Raw genomic sequence first — 14,494 nt, 5'->3', positions numbered from 1 at the left:
GGTCATGGAGATGTTTGGTAGAAGGTTTGACTTGATGATATTAAAGTGCTTTTCCAACCTTAATGATTCTGCAATTCATGAGTACTATACCAGCACAATGATCAGTAATGTAGGGGGAAAACGAAGAAAGCCTACATACATCCATGGAACCATTGAATCATCTTGGTTGGAAAAGTCCAACCATTCTCTAACTCCACCAGGGCTGAGGCTAAACCATGTCCCTCAGCACCACATTTCTGTGTCTGGGAAACACCTCCAGGGGTGGGAATTGAACCACCTCCTTGGGAAGCCTGCTCCAGGCTCCGAGAGCCCTTTCACTGTAGAAGTTTCTTCTAATATTCAACCTAAAACTCTCCTGGTGCAACTTGAGGCCATTTCTCCTCTCCTATCACTTGTTCCAAGAGAGAAGAGACCAATGCCCAGCTGGCTCCAGCCTCCTTTCAGGGCATTTTAGAGATCCAGGAGGTTGCCCCTCAGCCTCTTTTCCTCCAGTTCCCTCAGCCTCTCAATGACTGGAGCATTGCATAGACAGCATGTGACAGAAATGTGCAGGTTCTGTGATTGCTAATAACACTGTTTGAGAAAGCTCCTGCATCTAAAGGTTAAATACCAACACCTACTAAACATCAACACATTCATTTTTACCTCTATTTGTTCCAAGGTGTCTTGCAGTTTTGAATTTAATTCACTATTAATGAAAGAAAGGAAAAGATTAAAACTAGTGATCATATTAACAGCTCACACCAAAGTTCTTTGCAAAAAAACACAATACAGGAGAGGTGGGCCCAGGTGAACCTCATCAGCTTCAACAATACCAAGGGCAGGGTCCTGCACCTGGGTTGGAACATTTCTCATTATCAATACAGTCTGGGGGATGAAAGTGATAGAAAGCAGCCCTGCAGAAAAGGACTTGGGAATGCTAGTGGATGAAAAGCTGGACATGAGCCAGCAATGGGCACTTGCAGCCCAGAAGGCTAATGGCAGCCTGGGCTGCATGAAAAGCAGAGTGGCCAGAGATGGAGAGAGAGAATTCTGCTTTTACAAATTCCTCAACTTTAATTTTCTTAGCAAATAATTAATGTTCTAGTTGAAGCTACTTTACAGAATGAGAATTAAAGCTCACTGCTCTACTATCATGTACCAATCAAGCCACAAAGAAGCTGAAGTCTCCACAGTGTCACCTTACCTTATACAGCTGTAGTGCTTGAAAGTGCTGGCAGCTTTCTGACATTCCAAGCACAGCTGAATAGCTCCTGGATAGTCCTCTTCCTTAGAATAAAATAGAATGGAAAGCTAGTTTAGCTTTTTAAAGCAAACACTGCAAGACCAATTTCTGCTTGCATGTTTGTACCTTAAGAATCAAAATATTTTGCCTCTTACAGATATAAAGTCAAAGGAAATCAGTGAGGGTCTGCTGCAGAATTTAATGTACAAATAGTTTAGAATTAATAAGAGACACATTAGCAACATCTGAAAACAACATTGTTACATTCACTTATGCAAGGGACTTGCTGGTTTGCATTCTTATGCACTCATACGAAACATACCAGAAAGCTATTACTACAAAATTTACAAGTTCCAAATCAGCTTTCAAATCTTGGTTAATAAATGCCCTGGTCTGAGTTAGAACAGATCTAATTCTGGTCAAAGATTTGATTTTTCAGCTCAGTACAACATGATCTACTCATAGGTTGGCAACGTGTACTTGGAGCCCATAAAGCCAACCAAATCCTGGGCTGTATCCAAAGCAGCACGGCCAGTAGGGCAAGGGAGGTGATTCTGCCCCTCCACACTGCTCTGGTGACACCCCTCCTGGATTACTGCACCCAGCTCTGGTGCCCCCAACACAAGAAGGGCATGGATCTGATGGAGAGGGTTCAGAGGAGGCCACAAAGATGATCAGAGGGCTGGAGCACCTGTGCTATGGAAATAAGGTGACAGAAGTACATGAGAATGTCAGGACAAAATCAAAACCAAGCATACATACAAAAATGTAAAACCTCAGGACCTCACCAACAGAAGATGGGCAGTGCCTTTGGTGTAATTACTTCTTTTGCATCCTATTAGTTGTGAGGTCAGAAAGGCTCTTGGAGGAAGGAAAACCCACTCTGAAGCTAAGAGCTTTCCTGTTTTGTCCTAACTATCCCCATTACATTTCATGCTCCAGAGAGCTCAAACACAAAGTTGTTACTGGAATTTCAAAGTCACGGACTGAAGCAAAAATGCCAAGACCAATTTGTATGCAGCTATTACCACAAAAGAGTTTCTGAAAAAAACATTGGTTTGAAGAGCAGCATTCTAATGCAGATCAAGTTCAGCTAAGAACACAAAAAGCCCCCACATCCATTATCCATTAGATGAAAACAGAAGAGTCCACTGCTCTGAAATGATTGCTGCATTTACAGCTCTCTGCATCTTTCATCGACTCATAGATTCATAGAATCCCTGCTCTGGGCAGAGACACCTCCTCCTAGACCAGCTTGCTCAAGGCTCCATCCAGCCTGTCTTTGAACACTGCCAGGCTTGGAGTCTCCACAACTTCTCTGGGCAACCTGTTCCAGTGCCTTACCAGCCTCATGAGGAAGAATTGCTTCCTCATGTCTCATTTTAATTCAGTTTCTTCCATTTTGAAGGCATTACCCCTCATCCTGTCATACCATGCCTTTGTCAAAAGTCCTTCTCCAGCCATCTTAGAGGCCACCTCCAAAACCTCCACTTCCAGGCTTGGGGCCTCCACAACTTGTCTGTTGTGGAGGCACTGTTCTAGTGCCTCACCATCCCCATGGGCAAGAATTGCTTCCTAGTATCTTCCTAATGTCTCACCTTAATTGATCTTCTTCCAGTTTGAAGCCATCACCCCTCCTCCTATCACTTGAGAGTAGAGAAGGGAGTGAAGACTCCATTGCACCCTTACTGAACTAACTGAAGTCTCATTGCACAGATCTGATGCTGAGAGAACTGGCAGATGAGGTTGCTAAACCCCTCTCTATTATATTTCAAAAGTCATGGCAATCTGGTGAAGTCCCCACAGACTGGAAAAGGGGAAACATTGCCCCCATCTTCAAAAAGGGCAAGAAGGAGGAACCAGGGAACTACAGGCCAGTCAGTCTCACCTCTGTGCCTGGAAAGATCATGGAGCAGATCCTCCTGGAGTCACTACTCGCTCAAAAGAATAGTGAAGAGGTGATTGGGAACAGTCAGCATGGCTTTGCCAAGGGCAAATCCTGCCTGACCAACCTGGTGGCCTTCTATGAGCAGGTGACAAAATTAATAGATGAGGGGCAAGCAACTGATGTCGTTTACCTGGACCTGAGCAAAGCCTTCGACACTGTCCCGCACCACATCCTGGTCTCCAAACTGGTGACACATGGGTTTGATGGGTGGACCACTAGATGGATAAGGAACTGGCTTGATGGCCGCACCCAAAGAGTGGCTGTCAATGGCTCCATGTCCCAGTGGAGGCCAGTGACAAGCGGAGTCCCTCAGGGATCGGTCCTGTGACCTGTCTTGTTCAACATCTTTGTGGGTGACATGGACAGTGGCATTGAGTGCACCCTCAGCAAGTTTGCTGATGACACCAAGCTGTGTGGTGCAGCAGACACGCTGGAGGGAAGGGAGGCCATCCAGAGGGACCTTGACAGGCTGGAGAGGTGGGCACAAGCCAACCTCATGAAGTTCAATAAGAGCAAGTGCAGGGTCCTGCATCTGGGTCGAGGCAATCCCAGGCACAAATACAGGCTGGGCAGTGACTGGCTGGAAAGCAGCCCTGAGGAGAGAGACTTGGGGGTGCTGGTGGACAAAAAGCTGAACATGAGCTCTCAGTGTGCACTTGCAGCCCGCAAAGCCAATCAGATCCTGGGCTGCATCAGGAGAAGTGTGGCCAGCAGGTCGAGGGAGGTGATCCTCCCCCCTCTACTCAGCTCTGGTGAGACCACACCTGGAGTACTGTGTCCAGTTCTGGAGCCCCTATTACAAGAGGGATATGGAGGTGCTGGAAGGCGTCCAGAGAAGGGCCACAAGGATGATCAGAGGGCTGGAGCACCTCTTCTATGAGGACAGACTGAAGGAGTTGGGGCTGCTCAGTCTGCAGAAGAGAAGGCTCCCAGGTGACCTCATTGTGGCCTTCCAGTATCTGAAGGGGGCCTACAGGAAGGCTGGGGAAGGACTTCTCAGGATCTCAGGTAGTGATAGGACTAGGGGGAATGGAATGAAGCTGGAGGTGGGGAGATTCAGGCTAGATGTGAGGAGGAGGTTCTTCACCATGAGAGTGGTGAGACCCTGGAATGGGTTGTCCAGGGAGGTGGTCGAAGCCCTGTCCCTGGGGGTGTTTAAGAGCAGGCTGGATGAGGCTCTGGGCAGCCTAATCTAGTGTGGGGTGTCCCTGCCCATGGCAGGGGGGTTAGAACTAGATGATCCTTGTGGTCCCTTCCAACCCTGAATGAAACTATGAAACTATCTATGGCAGGACTGAGGCTTTGACAGAAAACACTTGCCCCTCCCCCAGCACAGGGACTACTGCATTGGATGTGAATTATTTTTCAAACATTAAAAAAAATCCAAAGATATATTTTACCACATGCACACACCTATGATCTGTTTGCAAGAGGAAGGAAAGAAGGGGCAAAATTAAGATGAGTGACAGCAGCTGATGTAGAAAAGCTTCAAGTTCTAATAGTCTGGCAGGGCCTTACCTCCAACATCTCACTCAAACGCACATCAGTTCTTTGCTAAAAGGAAACAAAGAGAAGAACAGTGATAAACTACACAGAAATTGAGAAAAATCTCTTGCCACTGAACAAAGCCAACTGGACATACCAGTGTCTTTATTGTTCTCAGAGACTTCAGCAGCCCAATAAGCAGCTGTCGCTTCCTTTGATTGGCAAGAAGCCCCAAACTCGTCTGGGTGAAGCCTTCCTTTGCTATGTTGAGGTGCCTGCAAAAGAGAAAAATTAACAGAGTCTTCAGTGCTATGTACAATAAAACTTACTACAACATTCTAACTTGTCCATCAAAGTAGAATCACAGAGTGGGTTGGCTTGGAAGGGATGTTGAAGATCATCGAGTACTAAGCCCCTGCCATGGGCAGGGACACTAACCACCAGACCAGCTTGCTCAAGGCCCCAGCCAACCTGCCTTTGAACACTGCTAGGCTTGGAATGTCCACTTCTCTGGCTAACCTGTTCCAGTGCCTCATCACTCTCATGAAGAAGAATTGCTTCCTAATGTCTCATCTCAGTCTGGCTTCTTACAGTTTGAAGCCATCACCTCTCATCCTGTCCCTCCATGCCTTTGTCAAAAGTCCTTCACCAGCTCTCCTGAAGGCCCTCTTCAGATATTGCAAGGCTGCTCTAAGGTCTCTCCACAGCCTTCTCTTCTTCAGGCTGAACAACCCCAACTCTCTCAGCCTGACTCCACAGCAGAGGTGCTCCAACAGTCTGATCATCTTCATGGCCTCCTCTAGATCTGCTCTAACAGTTCAATGTCCCTCTTGTGCTAGCGGCTCCCAGTAAGTTCATGCTAGAAAATAGGGCTGTCAGCATCATCAGGAAAACCCAGAAATTGGGATGACCCCAACAGACTACGCTAAGATGTATTCCTTTCTGCAGCACCTGTCTGTCAATGAGTGATGTATCCCAAAAGGTGCTTGTTTTACAGAGAGCTCCCAAATGACAAAGTGAGAGCTGCAAGGCAGAAAGCAGGTGGCATTTGTTTCAGTATTTTTACCTACAATGGCTAATTCCATTCAGCACATCAACAGAAAATACCAACAGTAAGCAAACTGCTGAGGTTTCTTCTTACACACTTTTACCCCCCCTGCCACTATTTAAGCAAGATACCTCCTTCCATTTGTGCAGATAACAGCTGCCATCTGAAGACCAGTCTGCAATGACGTGACACGTTCAAGTTCCTACAGAGAGACAACAGGTTACACAAATATCAGAGATCATAGAATGAGTTGGGTTGGAAGGTTCCTTAAAGATCATCCAGTTCCAACCCCCTGCCATGGGCAAGGACACCTTCCACCAGCCCAGCTTATTCAAAGCCCCTCCAACCTGGCCTTGAACACCTCCAGGGAGGGGGCATCCACGACCTCCCTGAGCAGCCTGTTCCAGGATTTGAGAACCCTTCCAGTAAAGAAGTTTCTTCTCCTATTCAACCTAAACCTGCCCTAGAGCAACTTGAGGCCATTTCCTCTCATCCTATCACTTGGTACTAGACAAGACCAACACCCACCCAGTTCCAATCTCCTTTCCAGGAGCTGTGGAGGGCCAGAGGTCTCCCCTTAGCCTCCTTTTGAGACTCGTTATGGCAGCTGTTCCAGTGATGTTTTGGAAGCAAGGAGAGACACCATGCCAACACTCTACTGCAAGCAGCTAAAGCAGTTCCGCCTTGTTTTGCTCCTGGAGATCTTTGACATGCTGAGGCCCTATTTCCAGCTTACTCTCAGAGGTTTTCTTCTCACAACTGGCATGTTTCTGATTAAGTGCTCTTAAAGGCCACTGCTGCTTTCTCTTATGGAAAGAGAATCTGAAACCACTCCTAAAGACAGGCACTAATGAAATTCCTCTTCAGGTCCATTACAGCCATTAGTCAATCCTGTGAATCCATGTTTTCAGGAAGCCTTCTTAAAATGTCATATGACTAAAGGCCTCCAGCTCAATATGCCCTTGGTTCTTTTCATCCTATGAATACAGGCTTAGCATGCAGAGACAGCAAGTTCAAATCAGGCACTAACAAATTACTACATTTAATCCCCAGTGAAACAAGTGGAGCATCCTAACAGCACAAAATGGAGTGGTTCACTCTTAGGAAGTGACTGTTGGTTGTCTTACCTGAACATATGCAGGCTGTTTTTCAAGAATCAAATCTGCAACTTTCTTAGACACCTTAAAAAGGAGGATATTCCATGTGATACAGAGCAATTTCAATTAAGTAGGCCATCCCTATACTAAACTTCTACAACATGTTTGTGGTTCTGTATCATTTATTTCTGTAGCTCTCAAAATGATGAATAAATGTTCCACCACTATGTAAAAATTGCTAAGTGACAAGTAGCTTTCATAGGAACAAGGTATGAGAAATGTTTGCAGTTCCATTTAGGAATTAGTGGACTTACTGTAATTAATTCCTTACTTCTCTGCTTGTAAGGAACATGTCACAATAGAAAACAGAATGGTTTGGGCTGGGAGGGACCTTAAAGATCATCTATTTCCAAGCCCCTGCCATGGGCAGGGACACCTCTCACCAACCCAGCTTGCTCAAGGCTTCATCCAACCTGACCTGGAACATTTCCAGGGAGGGGGCATCCACAACCTCCCTGAGCAACCTGTTCCAGTGTCTTCCCACCCTCACTGTAAAGAATTTCTTCACAATATCCAGTCTAATTCTCCCCTCTTCCAGCTCAAATCCATTCCCCCTCATCCTATCACTACAAACCCTTGAAAAAAGTCCCTTCCTAGGTTTCTTGTAGCCCTCTTCAGGTACTCAAAGGCTGCTCTGAGGTCTCCCCAGAACCTTCTTTTCTCCAGGCTGAACAGCCCCAGCTACAGTCCTCTGATCATCTTTGTGATTGTTCACAATAAAAACACATCACACACAACTAAAAGAAAAAAATGCTTCCTATCTAATGTGTCTAAGAAATCAGATCTTTTTCAGTTGGATTTCTGACCAGAATTGATGAAGGGTGCAGAGGAAAGCATTTTACTTACAGCAGCTTGCTGTTGTTTTAATTTGTCTCTGTACTCTTCCAGTTCTTGAAGACTAAGTACTGGAGGAAGCCTCTGTATGTAAACAACAAATTAAATTCAGTGATAAATTAGAAGCTGTTGAAACATAAAAAGCAGTGTTAACTAACTAATCAACTCCTTCAGAGAAACATTCCTATTGCTTCTGCAATCTAAGCTGCAGAATGAATCCATTCTTTCAAATGGTGGATGAAGAAGCCAGTGTTAAAATAAACAATGTATTATCATCACCACATCACATCATATCATCATTACATCCAAGCTGCCTTATTTTAAGTCATATACATATGCACACAATCCCCCCAATATGTGAAATTATTGTGTCTCACTCAGTTTGCTATAAAAATACCCAAAACATAGAAAGGCTTTTTTTTGTTTCCAGCTTTTTTGGCTTTTTCAATCTAGTTTAAATTATGAGCTGTCTGCCAGCACAACTGATACTAATTCTAGGAAGCCTCGCCTTTTTGTTATGTTCACAGAAGCACAGAATGTGAGGGGTTGAAGATTGGATCCAACCCCCCTACCAGAGTAGGATCACCTAGGGCAGATCACACAAGAAGGCATCCAGGCAGGTTTTGAATGTCTCCAGAGAAGGAGACTCCACAACCTCTCTGGGTAGCCTGTTCCAGGGCTCTGGCACCCTCACAGTGAAAAAGTTCTTCTTTCTGTTCCTGTGACACCTCCTCTGCTCCAGCTTGCACCCATTGCCCCTTGTCCTATCATTGGACATCCCTGAACAGAGCCTGGCTCCATCCTTCTGACACTGCCCTGCACATCTTTATCAACATGAATGAGGGCACCCCTCAGGCTCCTCTGTTCCAAGCTAAAGAGCCCCAGCTCCCTCAGCCTGTCCTCAGCAGGGAGATGTTCCACTGCCTTCAGCATCCTTGTGGCTCTGCGCTGGACTCTCTCAAGCAGTTCCTTGAGGTCCTTCTTGAACTGAGGGGCCCAGAACTGGACACAATATTCCAGATGTGGCCTTACCAGGGCAGAGGAGAACCTCTCTTGATCTACTACTGTCTCTTCTTTTAAGAAGTCAGCTCACCTCTAACTCATACTTCACAATATCAAATGAATCATTGGAGAAATAAACTTCTTCAATGCTGTTAATTATTTCTTGCTGAGCTTGAGGATCAGTTGGTTCTTCATGTAGTTCTCTCAGCTCCTCCTTCACAAAACAAAACAAAAATTATTCCTATGATGTAATATCACACCATAATAAGAATGTTTCACCAAAAGGATATATTTTTTCAAAAGCCATTTACAACATTAGCACAAAAAAAATGGCAATGAACAGAAAGATCAGTACATTACAGCTTCTTCTGTCCACAAGACATTAAAACCTTTTCCAGGAACCAGAATTGGACCAACACCAATATTTTTGTCCACACATTTTCCTTCCTGTTCCATGGTGCTAGAAGTTTACAGGTCTAAAAGCCTGTGGCAACTCTGAAAGAAATATATTTCAGAAGAGTCATTTCCTTGCAGACTCACCTGAAATGCAGTTCAGCAAGTTTGCAATGACTTCCCCAGGTACTTCCCAAGTGAGTCACACTTGGTGTTGTTCTACACTGCCTGTAACACCAACACCAGCACTGCACTCTTGAATGAAGCATTACTAGTAGAGAGTTGAAGCAAACACCTTCTGCATTCCAGTCACTATCAAACAAAAGGTGTGAGTGAGAGAGTGAGTGTGAGAGAGTGAGTGTGAGAGAGTGAGTGTGAGAGAGTGAGTGTGAGAGAGTGAGTGTGAGAGAGTGAGTGTGAGAGAGTGAGTGTGAGAGAGTGAGTGTGAGAGAGTGAGTGTGAGAGAGTGAGTGTGAGAGAGTGAGTGTGAGAGAGTGGTGGGGTTCGGTCTCTTTTCCCTAGTATTATGTGATAGAATGAGAAGAAATGGCCTGAAATTGTGCCAGGGAAGGTTAAGGTTGGAGATCAGGAAAAATTTCTTTCCTGAAAGAGTGGTCAGAGATTGGAACAGACTGCTGAGGGAGGTGGTGGAGGCACCATCCCTGGAGGTGTTTAAGACACGTGTGGCCATAGCACTTTGTGACATGGCGCAATGACGATGGTGGTCTTGGGTTGACTTGAGGTCTTTTCCTACCAAAACGATTCCATAAAAAGTCTTGGGAAGCAGAGACATAGGAAAGAGTTAACTGATAGCACTCAGTCTCTAATATAATTGAAAGCTGTAGGTCAGCAATACCCTCTGCACCTCTACCCAGAGAGTGCCAGGGGCCAAGCCTTGGCTGAACTCATTTGGATATAGCCTCCTTCTCTTTGTAATGATCCAAAAGCACACCAGGGAACATACTGCAATCTATGTCCTTCCATTCCTAGCCTGAATAATACCTATGTTAAAAGCTGAGGGCCCTACTCAGCAGATTCGATCAGCAGCTCCATTGCAGCATCCTGCCTCCATGAAATGTTTTGGGTTGGAAGGGTCATCAAGTTCCACTCCCACAGGCAGGGGCACCATCTATTAGACCAGGTTGTTCAAGAGCTCAGCCAGCCCGGCTTTAAAACACCTCCAGGGAGGGGGCATCCACAACCTCCCTGGGCTACCTGTTCCACTGTCTCCCCACCCTCACTGTAAAGAATTTCTTCTTAATCTCCAGTCTAAATCTCCCCTTATTAAACTTATCATTAACTTATTAAAGGATTTTTTACATCTGCACACACACACTCTTTTAATTTTATCTATATAAAAATATTTATATGTATAACCACATCTGTAATCTCACCTCAACACTTTCTTTTCCCCTTCCCCCCTTTCTCTCCCCCCAGTTAATCCACAGCTAGGGAAGACAGCCAATCCCACAGGGAACTTTGTGGGATTCCCTTACCTCTCACATAAACACAGAGAACCTTCTTTTGATCTTTCCTCCTTCAGTATGTATACAAAGTGCTTATATAGAAGCCCTCACTCTACCAAAACAAACAAGGCACTGGGAAAATAATTCTCCTGGTGGAGAGAACAACAAACTGTGATCCATGGAAGAGATTATCAGTCACATCACCTCTTAATGCACTCCTCAAAAGCACTCAGCTACTGTTGGGGAAACAGAAACCCACACAAACTAAGAAAGCCACACTTACATATCTTTACCTTCTATATGTTTACCACCACAAGCCACAAAGTCAACTAATATATTGTGTGTAAACTGATTATCATCAAGATAAACATAATCTAATTTGAAATCAACTCATTATGAATGCCACAGACTTCAATTCCAAGGGTACAAAATTCCTCCCTCACCCTTTTGTGACAGAATCTACTAAAACCTGTTATCAGCTTGGGAAACAACAAAGCTGGCAATAAGAGAATGCTTGAAAAAGAATCACTGTTGCCCAGGGCAATCAGAGCAAGGAGATGAGCTATCACAGTCAAAAAAAAGACACAAACCCCATCTGCAGACAGCTTCTTCTTTTAGAAATCCATACAGTCACAGAATGGTTTAGTTTGGAAGGGACTTAAAGGTCATCCAGTTTCAACCCCCTGCCATGGGCAGGGACACCTTCCACCAGCCCAGCTTGCTCAAGACCTCATCCAATCTGGCCCTGAACACCTCCAGGGAGGGGACATCCACAACCTCCCTGGGCAGCCTGTTCCAGTGTCTCACCACCCTGTAAAGAATTTCTTCCTGATATTCAGTCTAAATCTGCCCTCCCTGAGCTTAAAACCACTCCTTCTCATCATATCACTTGCAGTTCAGATTTGCCTTGTCCAGATTCTGTCACAGACCTCATCTATTCTATACTTTGTGTGACCAAGTTGGAGGCATGAATCTGTACTGCAACAGAAAGTTCCGAGAAGTTCACTGCTCATTTGCCTTCATGTGACAAAAGTGAATTCCCTTTATGAAGCCTGCCCATTAGTAAATAATTCTTGAGGGGCATCAGCTTATATCCAGCAAAGCTGCTTGATCCTGTCATTAGAATGTAATTCTGACTTGTGACATCAGTAGGTTTCCATGGCAGTGAACATAGCTCTGGTTCAAGGCAAACAACAATATCCAAGAGCTCAATGACTTCCAACTTCTGTGCAGTACTTAAACCTTCATTTCCTTTATGGTTCTCATACCATGTCTCACCCTTTCTACTCCAAAACCTTCTGCTTTCAACAAAGATTATCTGAAATCTATGCTCACAGTGACAGGAGGCACCTTACAGTGTCTAATCTGATGACTCATCATGTGGAAAATAAAATCCTACAATAAAGGTTTTAGCAAAGTTAAGGAGGCATGACAATATAAATCCTTTTTCCAAAATGAAGTGAAGTTACTGTGACAAATGGCTTGGGAAAGGAGCCAAGAGTAAAACTGATCAAAACACAGTATTTTCCCTCAAGATTCTTGCAATCTAAAGCTTTTATTTAATCACAGTCATGCAACTTGAGAGATTCATTTGATAGAGCTGGTTGAAAAAGGCAAAAGTTAATGTAAGCACCTCAGAACTTTGAGAAGTAGCCATCAAAAACATTTGGGAAGGAAAAACCCTTATGGGCAAGAATTGCTTCCTAAGATCTCAGCTCAACTGAGCTGCTTCCAGTTTGAAGCCATTGCCCCTCACTCTCTCACTCCATGCCTCTGTGAAAGTCCCTCTCCAGCTCTCCTGGAGGCCCCTTCAAATCCTGGAAGGCCACTAGAAATTCTTCCTGGAGCCTTGTCTTCTACAGGCTGAACAACCCCAGCTCTCTCAGCCTGTCCCCATAGAGGAGATGCTTCAGTCCCCAAATCACATTCATGGTCTCCTCTGGACATGCCCTAACAGTTCCATGAGTCATGAAGAACATAAAGACTATTGCACAGTCAAATTATACTCAAGGCACCATAGGCAGAAGTCTAAATATCAAGACTAAAACTATACAGGACACCCATAGAGTATTTCATGTTTAAAGGAAGGAAAAAAAACCCCACCAGGCATTTTTTCATCTTTTTTTTTTTCCCACATTTCCAACAGGAAACTCAGATAATATTAAGAACAGCTTCCACAGGCCGTTCAAAAGTTCCAAGAAAGAAATTTTACTACAAGTTCATTCTGAGCAGGTGAACTGTTCTGCCTACAGTTTTGCCTGTTTTGCCTCTTAATTCTTTCATTAAAATATTTTGAGAGATTTGCAGCATGAAATAAAACTGTTGTTAAAAACTTGATATTAGAAACCCTCAAAAAACTAAAACCAAACAACTCAGTGTCATGAAAACCTAAGAATGAAGGGGATTGGAATGTAGGAACCGTGTCTCTTACCTTACAAGGAATCCGAAAGCTTTCAATAGGACTGAGGTCATGAACACTCTCCTGAGGACTTCTTAGACCCTTTAAAAGAATGTTAAGTCAGTTAAGATTGATACTTTAGCTTGCAATCAAATTGAGCAAGTCTTACCTGGTGACCTATAAGTCACAGAACGGTTTTACTTGGAAGGGACCTTAAAGATCATTGAGTTTCAACCCCCTGCCACAGCCAGGGTCACCTCCTCCTAGACCAGCTTGCTCAAAGCCACATCCAACCTGCCTCTGAACTCTCTCAGGGCTGAAGCCTCCACAGCTTCTCTGGGCAACCTGTTCTAGTGCCTCACCACCCTTATGGGAAGCATTTAAGGTCACTAAGTCCAACCATTCTCTAACTCTGCCAAGGCTGGGGCTAAACCATGTCCCTCAGCACCACATCTCTGCCTCTTTGAAACACCTCCAAAGATGGGGATTCAACCACCTCCCTAGGCAGCCTGTGTCAGGCTTTGAGAACCCTTTCAGTCAAGAAGTTTCTTCTCATATCCAGTCTAAACCTTCCCTGGCACAATTTCAGGCCATTTCCTTATGCCCTATCACTTGTTATTAGGAAGAAGAGGCCAACCCGCAGCTGGCTTCCATCCTCCTTTCAGGTAGTTGTAGAGAGCAAAGAGCCATCTTTAAATGCAACTCGCCCCTCATCGCACAAGATCCGTGCTGGCATCTCTGCACGATTACATTTCTTGACTTAAAGAGAAAGCAAAGCCGGATCCATGCGCAGCAAGAGCTAAGGCAGGGACTTCCCTCTTCTCACACGCAGGGCCGAGGGCGATGCCTGAGCCCCAGAGGCCCATCAGGGTGCCCGGGCATTTGCCCCCTAGCCCCGGCACCACCCTCACCGCGGGCCCAGACACGGTGAGAGCCGGAGACGTCCCACAGCGGGGCCCTTCTCCTGAACCCACCCGCTCACCTGACGGGTCATCAGCGACTTGATCTTCTGCATGATGCCACTGACACCGCCACCGCCGCCCCGAGAGCATTCAGCAGCCCCGCGCAGCCGCGGACTCCGGCTGCTGCCCCGGCCCGCACGGGGAAGCCATGTTGGACGCCACCTGACAGAGCGCTCCCGCTGCTCGCTGGGACCGGTAGTTCTCGGGAGCCGCAGCCCAACTACAACTCCCGGCAGCACGCCCGAGCGGGCGAGCACCCGGTAACGGGGCGTGGAGAGGCGGCTCCTTCAGCCGCGGCGCGGCTAGCGGCGGCCGGCCGCTCTGCCCTGCCTCCTCGCTGCGAAGGGCGGTGGCGGCCGGGCCTGGGGGAGCGGGGTGCGGGCAGAGCCGGGGAGCTGTGAAGGGAAATGGAGCGCGGGCTGGGGGAGCCGTGAGGGGAAGCGGGGTGCGGGCAGAGCCGGGGAGCTGTGAAGGGAAATGGAGCGCGGACCTTGAATGTCTCCAGGGATGGGCTCTCAACCAGATCCCAGGGCAACCTGTTCCAGTATTTCACCATTCTCACAGGGAGGAACTTGC

General features: G+C 46.0%; 1 protein-coding gene across 2 annotated transcripts in view; it reads right to left on the bottom strand.

Moving 5' to 3' along the window:
• VPS50 (VPS50 subunit of EARP/GARPII complex) overlaps nucleotides 1-14,069 on the bottom strand; it is a 59,719-nt gene extending 45,650 nt beyond the window's left edge. For both annotated transcript variants that reach the window (XM_068157021.1, XM_068157022.1), the window contains exons 1-10: nucleotides 13,939-14,069; nucleotides 12,990-13,058; nucleotides 8,791-8,913; nucleotides 7,710-7,781; nucleotides 6,834-6,887; nucleotides 5,838-5,908; nucleotides 4,816-4,933; nucleotides 4,692-4,727; nucleotides 1,187-1,269; nucleotides 646-688 (exon numbers count right to left, since the gene is read on the bottom strand). In XM_068157021.1, the coding sequence (XP_068013122.1) occupies nucleotides 646-688; nucleotides 1,187-1,269; nucleotides 4,692-4,727; nucleotides 4,816-4,933; nucleotides 5,838-5,908; nucleotides 6,834-6,887; nucleotides 7,710-7,781; nucleotides 8,791-8,913; nucleotides 12,990-13,058; nucleotides 13,939-13,971 (702 nt within the window). In that variant the 5' untranslated portion in view covers nucleotides 13,972-14,069. The remainder of the gene's footprint in view (nucleotides 1-645; nucleotides 689-1,186; nucleotides 1,270-4,691; nucleotides 4,728-4,815; nucleotides 4,934-5,837; nucleotides 5,909-6,833; nucleotides 6,888-7,709; nucleotides 7,782-8,790; nucleotides 8,914-12,989; nucleotides 13,059-13,938) is intronic.
• Between the last annotated feature and the right edge of the window lie 425 nt (nucleotides 14,070-14,494).

Source organism: Melanerpes formicivorus, unplaced genomic scaffold, assembly GCF_026170545.1.
Source record: "Melanerpes formicivorus ecotype bairdi unplaced genomic scaffold, bMelFor1.0.p_v2 SCAF_35, whole genome shotgun sequence".
NCBI lineage: Eukaryota > Metazoa > Chordata > Aves > Piciformes > Picidae > Melanerpes > Melanerpes formicivorus.
This window is presented reverse-complemented; position numbering and strand designations above follow the sequence as displayed.